We start from the raw sequence: 14,570 nt of genomic DNA on the forward strand, positions 1-14,570 counted from the left end.
ACGCAGCCTTAATAAGATAGATCTTCTACTTTCCTAATAGGGTAATAACTGTAACTTTAGCTGTTCTAAAGCCTTTAGTAGTTTCTATTTTAGGTCTTATATATAACTAATTACTAGCTAATTAGATATTACCTATAAACTTTATTTAGTTATTAATAATATATAGGGTTAAGAATTACACTATTACGGAGAGCGTAATTAGATGCAATATAAGCTCCAGCTTAATAAACTGCGAAGCTTCCGTATAGTTTATTAGGTAAGCTCTTCTACTCTATATTATTTAGCTTCTTATTAAATAAGGCTTTCTTTCTTAACTAATTAATTATGGCCTTAAATTTAAATAAAGACTTAGCAAGCTTCTACTCTACTAACTATATTTTTAAATTATTTGGTTTTTAACCTAACGGTTAAATTAACTTAATAAGGTAGTAGCATTTTAACTCTTTAGGGCTTTCTTTATTTTTAAATATTAGGTAGCTAAATTAACCTTCTAAGCATTCTTAGTCGGAGTAACTGCCTTTTTAAGTAATATAAGGACATTATAGACGGTATTTCCTTTAAAGGTGTAGTTAATATAGTTATAGGAAATAGTGCTGATAATATAGGTGTGTAGAGACTTAAGGGCTGCTTCCTCTTTCTTATACCGCTTATAAATACAGTTATACTATTTTTATAAAGCTTAAAGCTCTTCCTTTTTATCTTTATTAAGGGCTAAGAACGTAGTCTTTTAAGGATTAATAACTAATGGTAATAGCTCTAACGGTACTCTATATCTAGGTAGATTATTTTTCTTAATATCTAGATCGATGTACTTCTATATATTCTTACCGTTAGCTCTATACTTAATAACACCAATCCATTAGTCCTAATCGTTTGGGCCTACTAGGATTACAGTATGCATTATAATAAGGGTTTTGGATTATTAAGAGGACATTTTAAGGCCTCTACTGTTTAGTTAATAATAGGATAATTAGGGTTTCAAATTAAAGATAATGCAGTAGATGGCCCGGGCTTATAACTGTTGAACGGACAAGTCACTAAGAAGAACTCTATCGATTAAAGCTAGCTCTAGAAGCTCTCTATATACATAAGGTAGGGGCAAAAGATTAACGACGACACTGACGACGACACTGACGATTTGGAACTATTACTCAATCGCCACAAGGTCGGTATTGCCACTTAGTCGATGATAGGTAATGAATAGGTAATAGAAAATAGATAGTAAGACATACGATGGCAAAACAGGGTGTGAGTCATAAGGTGGTACTTGACAGTGACCTCAACGTTCGACAGCTACTAACTCCCATATATTGGGACGAAGCAGGAGAACACCACGGCACTAAGATGTTATTAATATGTGCAAGGATCTTACGATAAAATTAACAGAGCCACTCTCTGCTATTGAAAATATCTTGAATATATCTTGAGCCCGTTTTAAAATGTGAATAATTCGACGGGCTTTCTTAGCGTGTAAAGTTGTACAAGCCACCAAATGTTTGCCACTCAAGAACCCTGATTGTCCCCAATTTCGCCTCATGCATCCCTCGGCTCAAAAATACACCAACACTCACCAGGCTGTGCCGTCACCTGGTCCTTTAAGTTGCGCATCAGCGAATCGGGGTCATGGTCAGGTGCGAAGCTAACTTTGTATCGCTTCAGTATAATGGCCGTCACCAGGCGTAGCTCAACGAGAGCAAGGTTTTTGCCGACGCATTGGCGGTTGCCTATTTAGGTGGAAAAGAGTCAGATTGGGGCATGTAAGCTAGGGAAACCCTCGGAGTAGTTAAGGAGGCAAGGCATACCGACGGTGAAGGGGCCAAAAGCGCGCTTGTCGTGGATTAGCTCCGGGCGGGAGTACCAACGTTCAGGAATGAACTCATTTGGTTGTTCAAAAGCGGCGGGAACTTTGGAAATTGCCTGTTAGCATATTGTACAATCTAGGGGCTTAGGAGATCCCCGGATGATGACGATAACTTACGGCGGGAGATCACGTATTTCGGAGCGGTGACTTTGGTGCCGCCTGGGATCCAGATGTCATCGACCCACAGCCCCTCAGGACCAGTGATGCGCCCGCCACCCGTCATTTGCGGTGGCACTAAGCGCAGAGTTTCGTTGATGACGCCGTTGAGATGGGGTAGTAGTGCGAGACCGTTGGCGTCGGTTTCGTCGACATTGTGCAGTTCGGAGAGTACTTTCTCGGCATGTTCGGGGTACTTGGCTAAGAAGTACCATGTGCTAATCAGGGTTGCTCGTGTCGTGTCGCTAGTTTGAAGGATATTCTCAGCACCAGAATATGAGGGAGTGAGGTTTAGCTGGGTTAAGTTCAAACGAAAGAATGCCGCGTGAAGACATACCTGCCGGCCACAATAACCGAGATCGTGTTTCCACTCAAGAGATTTTTACGACTCTGCAAGCTCCGCTCAGAGCTTAACTGATGGAACTCATTGATGAACCATGATGCCATATCGAGTTTATCAACGCTCGACTGGAACTCCAAGATCAGTGATGTCTGCCAGTCACCAGCTGACAGTCGAAAATGCTTACCTTCATCCGCTTTTCCATGCGCTCGTCGCAGAACGAGACCATATCCATCCAATCCTTTACCTTACCCAAGAAGGGAACAAAGGAAAAGGCCGCGCGGACCAACCAGATGGTATCGTTAAGCGGCGCCAGTAGCGCAAGTGCCCGTTGCTGTCGTTCGACCACAGGGTTCCACTTGCTCGTCTTCATCATGCCGAAATCCTCACTGAATGCGAATTCACCCATAGCATCGAAAGAAAACCAGGACATGACATCGTTGACCTTCATCGGTTTCGATCCATATTTCCCAATACACTGCACGAGCGCCTCTACTAGGTTTAGAAGTCGCGGCGTATATTCGTTGAGAGCTGGTAGAAAATGAGCACTTTCAATCCTTATGTTGAGATACTGAGAAAGGAATACAGCTTACACTTGGTCGAGATGGCGTAACTCCATACCTGACGTCGATCTTTATGGTCATCTTCATCGCGGGTGAAGATGGTTGAAGTTCGCGGCTGCAAGACGTCATACCAGGCGTCTTTTATGTTTTTGTTCTTTGCACCATCGAGTAGCTCAACGGCAGCGGGGTGGAAGATGGTAATCTCATTGGGGCCTGGAGTTTATTATTAGCTCCTACTATACTTATTTTTTTCAGCGTCAAATCGCCTTCATATCTATTCAGGAACCAGGAGGGATAATAGCTTTTGCGCAAAGCTTTGGGACATCTAGATGGGTTGTTTAATCATGGCATGGCTCAACTCACCTGTCCTCACGAGCTTCCCATACTTCTCATGCAGTTTCTGCATGACCAAGTAGTTAGTCGAACTTCGGGCGGCGAAGACATGCCAAAACTTCGTGACAGCTGCGAGTTTCGGTCCCGGGAACTGTCTGAGGCGGTGGAAAAAGAGCCGGTATATTGCTATGCTCGAAAACAAAGACCCAAGATAGCACGCAAACGTTGACGCACATACGCGGAGGTGATCCGCTTGGTTATGAGATACATTAGGTATGAGGGACCAGACAACGCATGCAAGAGCGATGTGTCCGAAAACAATCTTTGGCACGCACAAGTGCCACTCGCCGCGAATGAATAGGCCATAATGTGCAGCGACACCAGCAATGGCAGAAGCAGCTAACCAAGGGACGTAAGTCAATATCATGGTGGAAGTGACTGGCAGAAACCGATCAGTGATGATAATGCGGAAGAAGAAGAAGAAGAAGAAAAAATTGAATCGCTTAGACAGGAGGGATGACGCGACCCGTCCGAGAATCAACAAGTGGTTACACTTGCATTGAATGCTTACAGACTATTATAGGAAAAGTACACAGATGCAGGACATGGCGTCACGGAAACGAGAAACGCATCACGGCTTGTGTCCTCGGCGGGCTCTGGGTTAGGAGTTATTTTCGGGTCCGTGGGGCTTGCGATACTTAGGCATCTGGTGGTAGTTGGAAGTGGAAAGGACTGTATGTTCGCGTGGCTAATATAATACAATACTCTGCTACGGATGTGGAGAAAGGATTGAAACGGACCAGGTATCTGGTCAGGGTAAGGCAGGCTGTCTATACACCGGAGTCTGGATGTCTCAACGCAGGTATCGATGGCTATGTAGAGTCCGAAGTTTAGCCTCGGCACAATGGCGCACATCTTGGACTTCAGACTATCAGTGTGAACTTACATGGATCTCTTCCATGGCACCTCTCATGAGATGCAGAGCCTCCGGGTGTTGGTATACTTGTACAGCATGCTGGCCATTCGGGGAAGAAGGTGAATTACTTGATTTTTCCTAATTAGTGAAGATTCTAGACTTTCCCTAGCAAACAAGTTGCGTGGCGTGGATTCGGTGACCGTCGGGGTTGAAGAGACTGAGGCTTACCCGAACGCACAAATCCGTGAGATCCCTTGTTCAGATAATTAGTGTGAACCTATACTTCTTTGGTCAGAACCACACCCAAAGAAAGTAGCGATAAGTTACGACGGACACGTGTGATCAACCGCGGACTTTCAATCGCCAAGGCGTAATAATAGCAGGTGGCTATTTTTAAAAGTTTGTATTACTAAGTAATCTAACTCGCTTATCCGCCCAACTAGCTACAAGTATATACATCTCGCTTGTTTCAACATGAAGCTTACGAACAATCCCACAAATCACGTTCTACACTTACCTCAGCGAGCTCAGACGTGATTTTTTTGGCTAGCGTCGGAATAACAGCTACGCCGTCTCCTTCTTGCAAAATCACGTCTGAGAGCCTTTGGCGAGATTTGTTAAAAACGTAAGCAAAATCCGATAAATAGAGATTATAGATATCTAATTTATTCATTTACACAACGCGCTATTATTACCAAAAGTTAATACATTATTTTTAAGGCTTAGTACTACTAGATAGTATAGATTTTATAATACGGCTATAGCCCGGTCCTGACATCAATTTCGTTAAAGTTAAAAAACGCGTTGTTAAAAGCGTAAGCACATATTATATCTTATTAAATAGTTGACTAATATAGACAAAACTATACAGATACATAGATATCTACTACTTAAAGCTATTACAACACCTAGCAGGCGCTGTAGTTGGGTCCTTCCTTAAAAATATCCTCCCTTGGCCCGGAGTGCCTCTGCTACTACCAGGGGGTAAGCTTTGGGCAGAGCCTCATGCAGAGCCTTAGTAGAGCTTCGTGTAAAGCCACGTGTAGAGCTTCGTGCAGAGCTTCGTGCAGAGCTTCGTGCGGAGCTTAATGCAGAGCTTCGTGCAGAGCCACGTGCAGGCGTGCAGACGTGTAGATGTGCAGACGTGCAGACGTTCGTACGGGCGATCAATTGCAGGGATGTTTGTAGAGACGATTGTATGGGCAATTAATCAATTAATTGTATGGGCGTTCGTACGGGCGTGCGTACGGGCGATTATAGAACCTTCCTAGTATATTAGTGCTGCGTGTTAGTAGAGCTTTAGAGCTCTATATAGGACTTTGAGTAGAGCTTTGAGCAGAGCTTCAAGCAGAGCTTTGAGCAGAGCTTTGAGCAGAGCTTTGAGCAGAGCTTTGAGCAGAGCTTTGAGCAGAGCTTTGAGCAGAGCTTCGAGCAGAGCTTTGAGCAGAGCTTTGAGCAGAGCTTTGAGCAGAGCTTTGAGCAGAGCTTTGAGCAGAGCTTTGAGCAGAGCTTCGAGCAGAGCTTCGAGCAGAGCTTTGAGCAGAGCTTCGAGCAGAGCTTTGAGCAGAGCTTTGAGCAGAGCTTTGAGCAGAGCTTTGAGCAGAGCTTTGAGCAGAGCTTTAAGCAGAGCTTCAAGCAGAGCTTCGAGCAGAGCTTTAAGCAGAGCTTCGAGCAGAGCTTCGAGCAGAACTTTTACGGAGCTTCGTGCGGAGCTTCGTGCAGAGGTTTTGTAGAGCTTTGGTAGAGCTCTCGCAAAGCTCTACGGCTCTACGTAGACGCAGAGCTTGCAACTCTATTAGGGCCTACACTATAACCTATAAAGGGCTACAAAGTAAATAAATTAAATAGGCATATACTAGATGGAATACCTACTGGTTNCNAAGAGGGCTGGCAACGTNGGCGTAAGCGTTNAGCATTGGTGTTTACTGCGCGGCTTAGCGGTNCAGAGGTAGAATTGGGGCCTCTACGGNAACGAATTCCTCTTAACNTCGCGCGCGTATAAGGGGCTAAAGATCTNATANCTTATAGAGTGGGCTTTTCTCTATAATTTGGTNTANTTTTTATGTNAATAAGTATTATAGGAGGGTAGATCAATTTNGTTAAAGTTAATAAGGTCTTCTCATATAAATGGTGTTTAGGTTTTCTACAAATCTCGCCAAAGGGCCTCAGACTAAGAAAACGATTACCGTCCTAAATCAGCTTAGCGGACGGTGCGGATATTTTTATATCCGCAATCGATTTCTTAGTCTGAGCTTCTGAGGTAGGTTCTACACAGCCTACCGTCTTGTTGCTGAGCCCATCGGTCGCTGCCAACTGCGGTAAGAGCGTAGAACCTGTCTTCGGGGTCGTATTTCGCTTTAATTGCATTCAACTTGTCGTAATGGCTGCCGTAAAACACCGATTTGAAGTCGGGTTGCCGGAAGTCTGCTTCGTTGAGGTACGCCCCTCCGTTTGGTGTGAGCTTCTCAAGCTGAGGCAGCAGATCGTTCGTCATCTCCAGAGCGTATTGCACATTGGCGTTCCAATCGGTGTAGCTGTAAGGCGTGCCGAGAACGGCGTCGAAGAGTGATTCCCGCCAGTAGGGATTTGCGGCTACTACATCAGGAGACGACACACTATGATTCACGTTGAAAGCAACACCGGAGAAGAGAGTACCGCCGTCGACGAGGCTCCGCAGCGCCGACATAAGCGCGGTGTTGTTTTTCTCAACGAGCGAGCGGGGGATCAGTCGACCGCCGACTTGATTCTCCGAGACGTTCCAAGGCGTGTTCATCGCTTTGTAGCTCTGCAAGTATGTCGGGAACTCCTGCGAGTAGTACTCGTATTGAATTTGATACTCGTTTAGCTTGTCGATAGTGGGTTTCCAAAGAGCATCCAGGCTCGCCTTGGACAGTCCGGGAGCTGTGGCAGGCATCAATGCGAAATACGTAGGTGTGACCAGCCAAATTACAGCAACGCCCGCGTCGACCATTGCAGGGAGGGACTCCTGGAAAGTAGCAATCGTGTCGTAGAATTGATCTGCGTTGGAGCCGTTGTTCAAGAAAGTCATATTGGCCGCCGCGACGGTTACGGCTGGGTATGCTTTGGCAGTCAATGACACCACGGCGCCGTAGGTCCCTCCACCACCTCCGCACAGCGCCCAGTATAAGTCTGAGTACTGCTTAGGCGTTGCGGTCACTAGCTGCCCCGTCCCTGTCACTACTTCCCACTCAAGCACTTGGTCAGCTCCCAGGCCGAACTTAGAGGCGAGTGGACCGTGGCCACCGCCTTGGGTGTATCCACCGACTAGACCCACGGTTGGGCAGTTCCCGCCGACAACCAGGACATCTTGCGTGTCCGCAAATTCGTAGGCTTCATGGACGGCAACGCCCGCACCCATCTTCATTGCCTTGCCCGTATAGTAGGAGCTGTGGTAGTCGATGACCTCCATTGCTTTGATGTTATGAGTCCAGATGGCGACAGCGCCAGCACCTGTCGACTTGCCGTTGTAGTCATGGCCAGTATTCTTAATAACCAGACGGATATTGTACTGTCGGGTGAATGCAATTGTCTTTTGGTAATCAGAGGCGTCAGAGGCATTCACCGAGTAGCTAACGTAGTTGCCAATGGTACAAGGAGCACTATCAGGCAGAAATGGGTTGCAGCTATTATTGGTGAAGTATTGAGCCATGATCGAGCTGGGTAAGTCGATATGTGTCTCAGGGTAGAACCATATATTCTGTAGAGCATCGCACTTCTGGACATCGTAGGGTGTGAAGCTGTCATGATGGCAGGCTGCGGCAATTGGGATTGTCGCGATCAGCTTTCCTCCCAAGGTACTGTTGAAGGCTTTCCATTGTACTGGTGTCGGCCAACAGGGATCACCAGGGAAGCAGCGGCATGACGATGCATACCGTGGCTCGTGTTTGGGGAAAGGTGACGAGGATAAGGTACTGCCATGCAGTATTAAAGCATTTGCTGGAGAGAATATGAACAACGGGGGCAAAAGAGAGAGGAGTTGAGAGAGGTATGGAGCCATTGGCGTAGTGATGGAAAAGAGTGTCTGCCTGGGTGTAACCGTAAGGCCTGCGAGAGTAGCTTGTACCAGGTAAATAGAAAAAGTCCGTCATCCAACCCACGGGTAGTTAACGCCAGATGACGCATGGCCGGGATAGAAAAGGCCGTCCGAGTGGTGAGATCATTCTGCAAGGTACCGCCACCAAGCTGCGGAAGGATTACTATGCAAGCACTATTTGTTCATATTGCAGGGGGCTAGCTATCACCGTGCAGCGAGATTCCAATGTAGGTAAGTCTGGAATCGTAGAAGCATTCCAATTTCTAGGGAATATACTTGTCGACCTGAATCGAAGTTCCTTACTACCATCGTAATACTGTCTGACGACCTAGATCGTCTATACGAACTATGTCTCAGTTGTCTCGTATCTTGAGCTCGTATGTCTCATCGAACGTCTTATTACCTGTTTCTCTTAACTATGACCTACTACATAACGACGTCGTTGTTATTGTATTTGGGACCTACCTGATATATATAAGAGAGCTTCTAGAGCCCTCTTTAATAAAACAGAGTTCTTATTCCTAATCGTCCGTTTAACAGTTATAAGCCTGGGCCGTCTACTGCATTATCTTTAATTCCAAAGCCTTTATTCCCATTGATTTTAATTATTATCTTAATTGTAGATAACTACCCACAATAACTTCTTAATAAGAAACCCCTCCCGTTATTATATTATCCGTTATCCTTATAAGCCTAAACAATTAGGACGAATAGATTAAGGTTATTAAGTTAAAAGCAAATAATAATTGTCTTTAGAAGTATATTAACCTATTAATACCTAAGACTAATCTACTATAGCTTAAAGAACCTGTTTGTGCCTTACCTAAGGATACTAATAGCTGGGGGAAGATGAAGCTCGCGGACCTAGATAAGGAGGAGAAGGAGGAGCTCCGTACGCTTAAAGCCGACTATAGGGATAATATAAAGCTATATAGAAAACAGTTGTTAGCTCTTAATACGTTGCGCAGCCACATCCTAAGCTCTATCTCACGTACCTACCTTATCTATATATTTAAATGCACCACCACCTATAACGTCTTGGTATCTCTTAAGAAGAGAATTACTCCGACTAACCACGCCCGAAAGCTTTAAATAGCTACTTAATATATAAGGCTTAAGAAGGCGCCTTGGAACTAGAACTTTAAGATCTAGTTATAAGAGTAGGAGAAGGTGTATACTAAGTGTAAGGAGTAAGCTCTACCTAAGGTAGATAGTAATTGTTTGGTAAAAGACTTTACGTATATAGTTAAATTAATTACACTAAGCTGGTTAGAATATTAGAAGAATAAGCTTAATAAGCGTAAGTGGGAGAAGAAGACGCTTCCTACCTTTTTTAAACTGGTTAAAATATACCGAAACTACTATTATACGGACCTCGCCTAGAAGGGCAAAACCCTACAAAGAAGATTATTCGGAGTTACCTTTAAAGACAACTCACCGAATTTAAAGCCTAAATTAAAGCCTTAATCGTCAGCAGATAAGCAGAAGAAGGAGAGGCAACTGCTGCTAGAGTGCCTATGCGGAAAACGTTACTACTTTAATAAGTGCTGGTATATTATAGAGTCAATTCCTTGCCTATCGTGGTTTAAACCAAGTAACGAAATTTAGAAGAAGGTGGATAAGAAGATTGCTAATGCGACGCCCGAAATTAAGGCTTATATTAAGTAAATTAAAAAGGACGATTAAGCTAATAAGGATAATTAAGTTAATAAAAAGCTAAAGGAAGGCAGTAATTAGAGCTTATAAGGGCCTACCAGAAACTTTATAGTTTATTATATAGGATCCAATAACACGACTTCCAATTATAAGCTTTGTGATAGTATAATTCTTAACTTAGGAACCAGCCTATACGTCTTTAACGATAGAGCCAAGTTTATTAGCGATATTAAGCCTATATTAGAACGCGTCTACACGGGCTCGTATATAAAAGAAATTGTAGGCTATAGTACAGCTATAGTTACAATTAATAACCCAAAAGGGAAGAGATAGATACAGCTCTTAAGAGCAGCCTTTATACCAGGCTTCTATACTAACTTAGTATATCTTAATAAGCTTAATAATAAGGGAGTCTACTGGAATAATAAAGAGAACACTCTCTTCTATGGTGACGACGAGACGTACGCCTACTATAGCCGCCACTATGGTTAAAACACCATTAAATATAATAAGCCAAAAAGTGACTTACCTGAGGCTTTATTTATGACTTAATTAAAGCCAATAAAGCATTTATTAAAGCCTCTGCTAAATTAGGCAGAAGGCTATATATAGCACTAGCAAATAGGCTATATAGGAAAAGACGCGATTAAGTAACTACCTTAGTTAGTAACGGGCGCGATTATAAAAGGCCTAATAATAGTAGAATATAAATCGTATAGAGTAAGCAAAGCTTATAAGGTGGTATCTAGAAGACCTCCGACTTGGTCACTGGTTCCTTTCTATAAAATTTACCTTAATTTAATACCCGGAATAGTCGCATTTAATGGCGATAAGTATGTGGTATACTTCCTTAATAACGCAACACGAATGAATAAGGTAGAGACGATGGCTAAGAAGTCGTCCCTTACCTAAATTATTATTAAATATTGCAATGTCATCGAACGATAATATGGCTTTAAGGTAGCCATTATCCACATAGATAGAGAGACGTCTCTTATAGGCGAATTTAAGGAATAGGCAGCTGAATAAGGAATTAGTATTAAAAGATCAGCACCTAATACTTAATTACAGAACGGTCTAGCGGAATAATCTGGGGGGGTAATTATATAGAAGGCTCGGTGTATAAGAATTAAGGCTTATTTACTAGAGGAGCTATATCCTAAAGTCTATAAAGCAGCTGCCTATCTACTTAATTAAACGCCTAGTAGAAAACTTAGGTAGAAGATACCGTTTAAGAGAATCCAGTTAGCTATAGGTATATTACCACTAAAACTAAATATAGGCCACCTACGAGTCTACGGCTATAGGGCCTACCCTCTTAAGTATAATATTCTATGCCTAAATAAGCTTGCGCTAAGGGCCTATATAGGATATCTGGTAGGATATAATTTAATAAATATATTCCGAATCTACATTCCTAGTTAAAAGAAGGTTATAAGAACTAGAGACATAAAGTTTAATAAGCGGTTACTCTATAATAACTTATAGCTAGATCTAGCGAATATACTCTAAGTTAGAACTAACTAAATATTAGAAGTTATTAATGTCTATTAAATATAGGATCTTTAAGACGAATTAAAATTGTTATCTAATAAAAGCAATAAGACTTAAGATGAGATTCGAGTTAATACTAAAGGGAGATAATAGGTGGAATCTGGTGGAAATAAGGAAGAGCCTAATATTAAGAGTAGTAAGTAATAAGATTTAAGCTCTAAAGACGACTTAGCTCTAGGGCTTCCTACTTTAAATAAGATACTAAAACCTAACTTACTGGAGCCTCTACTACCGTCCTTAAATACCTTAGTAAAGAAGCCGCATTATATCCTAGTTCTAACTAATAAAGCTAAGCTAAAGAAGAAAATTAATGGTAATATAGAAGAGCAAAACGTGGTTAAAGGAAAGAGACTTAAAGGACAATTAAAGATCTATATAGGCTTTCTTGCTAATGTTACTAACTAGAGCCTTCTAGCTTAAAGATTAGCCTTTAATATAAGGCTTATATTTTATAAAAAGCTATACTATGATTAGCTCCTACCGCCGCCTAGGAATTAGAAGGAGCTTTAAAGACATTAATATAAGGAAGAGTTCGCGGCTGCTGCCTAAAAGAAATACACGGACCTTTAAAATTAAGGAACGTTTTAAGTTATTAACGAGACAATCTATACTAAAACAGTGCCTATTATCTGGGTATTTATATATAAGACTAATATTAATGGATATCTAATAAGGTTTAAAGCTCGTCTTTATGTATAAGGTAATCTATAAGAGTTAGTTTACAAGGATACCTATACCGCAACTTTGGCAGCAAGATCGTTTAAAGCCTTAATAGCTATTGTTGTAATATTTAACCTAGACTGCTAGTAAGGCGACGCTGTTAATATATTCGTAAATAGCGTGATTAATAAGGTTGTATATATTAAGTGTTTAGATGGATTTCTAATTAAGGGTAAGTGCCTACTTCTCCAAAGAGCCCTCTATGGATTAAGGCGATTACCTCTGCTATAGCACGGTAACTTAACAACAACGCTAAAAAAGGAAGGCTTAAAGCTNGTAGCGGAGGAGCCTTGCCTATATTACAACGATTAGCTAATAGTTTTCTTCTANNTNNACNATATTANAGCTNNATTTAGGAANAAAGACCTACTTAAGCTCTAAACCTTTAAGGAGCACCTTATAAGAAAGTATAAGATAAAGGACCTAGGTAACCTTACCTAGTTCTTAAGAATTTAAATTATCCGCAATAAAAAGAATAGAAAGCTCTGGCTTAGCTAGGATTCCTATATTAACAAAATTGCGACAAGCTTTAAAGTTAAAGATTATCGCAAGATATATACACTAATAGGTATTAAGGAACTTAAGCCTAATCTAGAGTAAGCCTCTAAGTAGGATACCTACGCCTATTAGAGGAAAGTTAGATCTATACTCTATACAGCCAATATTACTTATTTAGATATAGCGAAAACAGCAAGTAAGCTATTAGAATTCTTATAAAATCCGTTACTAATTCACGACGCAGCTGCTATAAGGGTAATTACCTACCTTAATCAAACCAAGACTCTTATAATTAAGTACTTAAAGGAGAATGTAATAAACTAGATCTTTATAAGGGCCAGTAACGTATTATTTAGCGATAACCTAGTAAGTAGAAAGAGTATAAAAGGTTATCTATTTACCTTATTTAGAGGGCTAATTAACTGGCAATTTACGAAGTAAAAGTTAGTAATAAAATTAAGCATAGAAGCAGAGCTTTTAGCCCTGTCGCATGCAGCTACTAAGTTAATTTAGTAGTAGCAATTCTTTAAAGAAATTGGATTTAACCCTAATAAGAAGTAAATAATATATTGCGACAACCTGTAGACAATTTAACTACTTACTAAAAGCAACGCGGAGCTTAATACCAAGCTTTAACACGTTAATATCTATTACCACTAGCTCTGCCAGGAAGTTTATAAAGGAAGTATTAATATTAAATGGGTGCCTACTGCGGACATAACAGCAGACGGCCTAATAAAGGCTCTACCTCGTTAAAAGCACGAGACGTTTATTTAGTAATTAAACCTCGTTAATATTAAGGATCTAATTTAATTTAATTTAAATAATATTTAGGCAAGGTAAATATATAGAGGATTTCCTTTAACTTAACACCAAATTGCTATCGTGACTTTTTAGTATTTTCTACAGCAGCCCAGAAGGCTCTGTGCAGCTGGGGGGGTGTGTTAACCTAAATCGAAGTTCCTTACTACCATCGTAATACTGTCTGACGACCTAGATCGTCTATACGAACTATGTCTCAGTTGTCTCGTATCTTGAGCTCGTATGTCTCATCGAACGTCTCATTACCTGTTTCTCTTAACTATGACCTACTACATGACGACGTCGTCGTCATTGTATTTGGGACCTACCTGATGTATATAAGAGAGCTTCTAGAGCCCTCTTTAATAAAACAGAGTTCTCATTCCTGATCGTCCGTTCAACAATACTCATTGCATATTTTACGGATGGTCCGCAGGAGGCTTCTTCGAGTAATAAGTATAATCTTTAAACTATTTACTGCGGCTGGGCTGCGGCTCCACAAGCGTACTTTACCCCGTCATAGCTACATGTTGACTAACGCTAACTATAACTATGCGTTAGCAGCTTTCAAATATCGTTTTTCAGCGAAACGTGGCGTTGTTCATGGTTGCTTCTTGCTTCTAGGCTAGTCCTTAAACCCAATTTCTCGTCCTCGGTGCGGGTCGATTGAGCCGGTTTTCCTAACATTTGTAATTATGCTATTGTGAAGCCTCAGACCTTTCAGCAGATTTGGAGTACGATGCACACGGACGGCTCGTCCACGCCTTTCCTTACCTTTATATACCACCTATAACTTAATAATTATACTAACCATTTATATAAAAAGAATATAAAAAGAAATATACTAATTAAATTGTGTAGGACGTGCGTTAGACGATAATATACGGTATTTTAGAAGAGTCTTACGAAAAATTTGTGCTTGTTAAACAGAGCCTTCCGAAATTCTCTAAGTGCATATCCAAAATGGGTTTGTTGTGGTAGCGACTGGGTGGATTGCACCTCGAATGTAGCATGACACGCTAATGGCGGGGCGCGCTAATTATCTTGGTACCTTCCAAAACTGCCTTAGTAGCCACGGGAGGTTATCTCAGGTGCCTCAGCCGCTTCTTTGAGGAATT

The 14,570-nt window shown here is 41.6% G+C and overlaps 2 protein-coding genes across 2 annotated transcripts; both read right to left on the minus strand.

Moving 5' to 3' along the window:
• Window positions 1-1,533: 1,533 nt before the first annotated feature.
• K441DRAFT_559261 (cytochrome P450 monooxygenase-like protein) lies at window positions 1,534-3,680 on the minus strand (the record flags this gene model as incomplete). The annotated part of the gene is made up of 7 exons (XM_067643445.1): window positions 1,534-1,724; window positions 1,803-1,904; window positions 1,979-2,262; window positions 2,355-2,485; window positions 2,545-2,888; window positions 2,951-3,133; window positions 3,284-3,680. 7 exons carry the CDS (start codon window positions 3,678-3,680, stop codon window positions 1,534-1,536), a joined length of 1,632 nt encoding a protein of 543 aa, XP_067504232.1.
• Window positions 3,681-6,411: 2,731 nt separating this feature from the next.
• K441DRAFT_687049 (uncharacterized protein) lies at window positions 6,412-8,312 on the minus strand (the record flags this gene model as incomplete). The annotated part of the gene is made up of 2 exons (XM_067652056.1): window positions 6,412-8,126; window positions 8,288-8,312. 2 exons carry the CDS (start codon window positions 8,310-8,312, stop codon window positions 6,412-6,414), a joined length of 1,740 nt encoding a protein of 579 aa, XP_067504292.1.
• Window positions 8,313-14,570: the final 6,258 nt, after the last annotated feature.

The sequence above is a fragment of the Cenococcum geophilum genome (genome assembly GCF_001692895.1).
Source record: "Cenococcum geophilum 1.58 unplaced genomic scaffold K441scaffold_20, whole genome shotgun sequence".
NCBI lineage: Eukaryota > Fungi > Ascomycota > Dothideomycetes > Gloniales > Gloniaceae > Cenococcum > Cenococcum geophilum.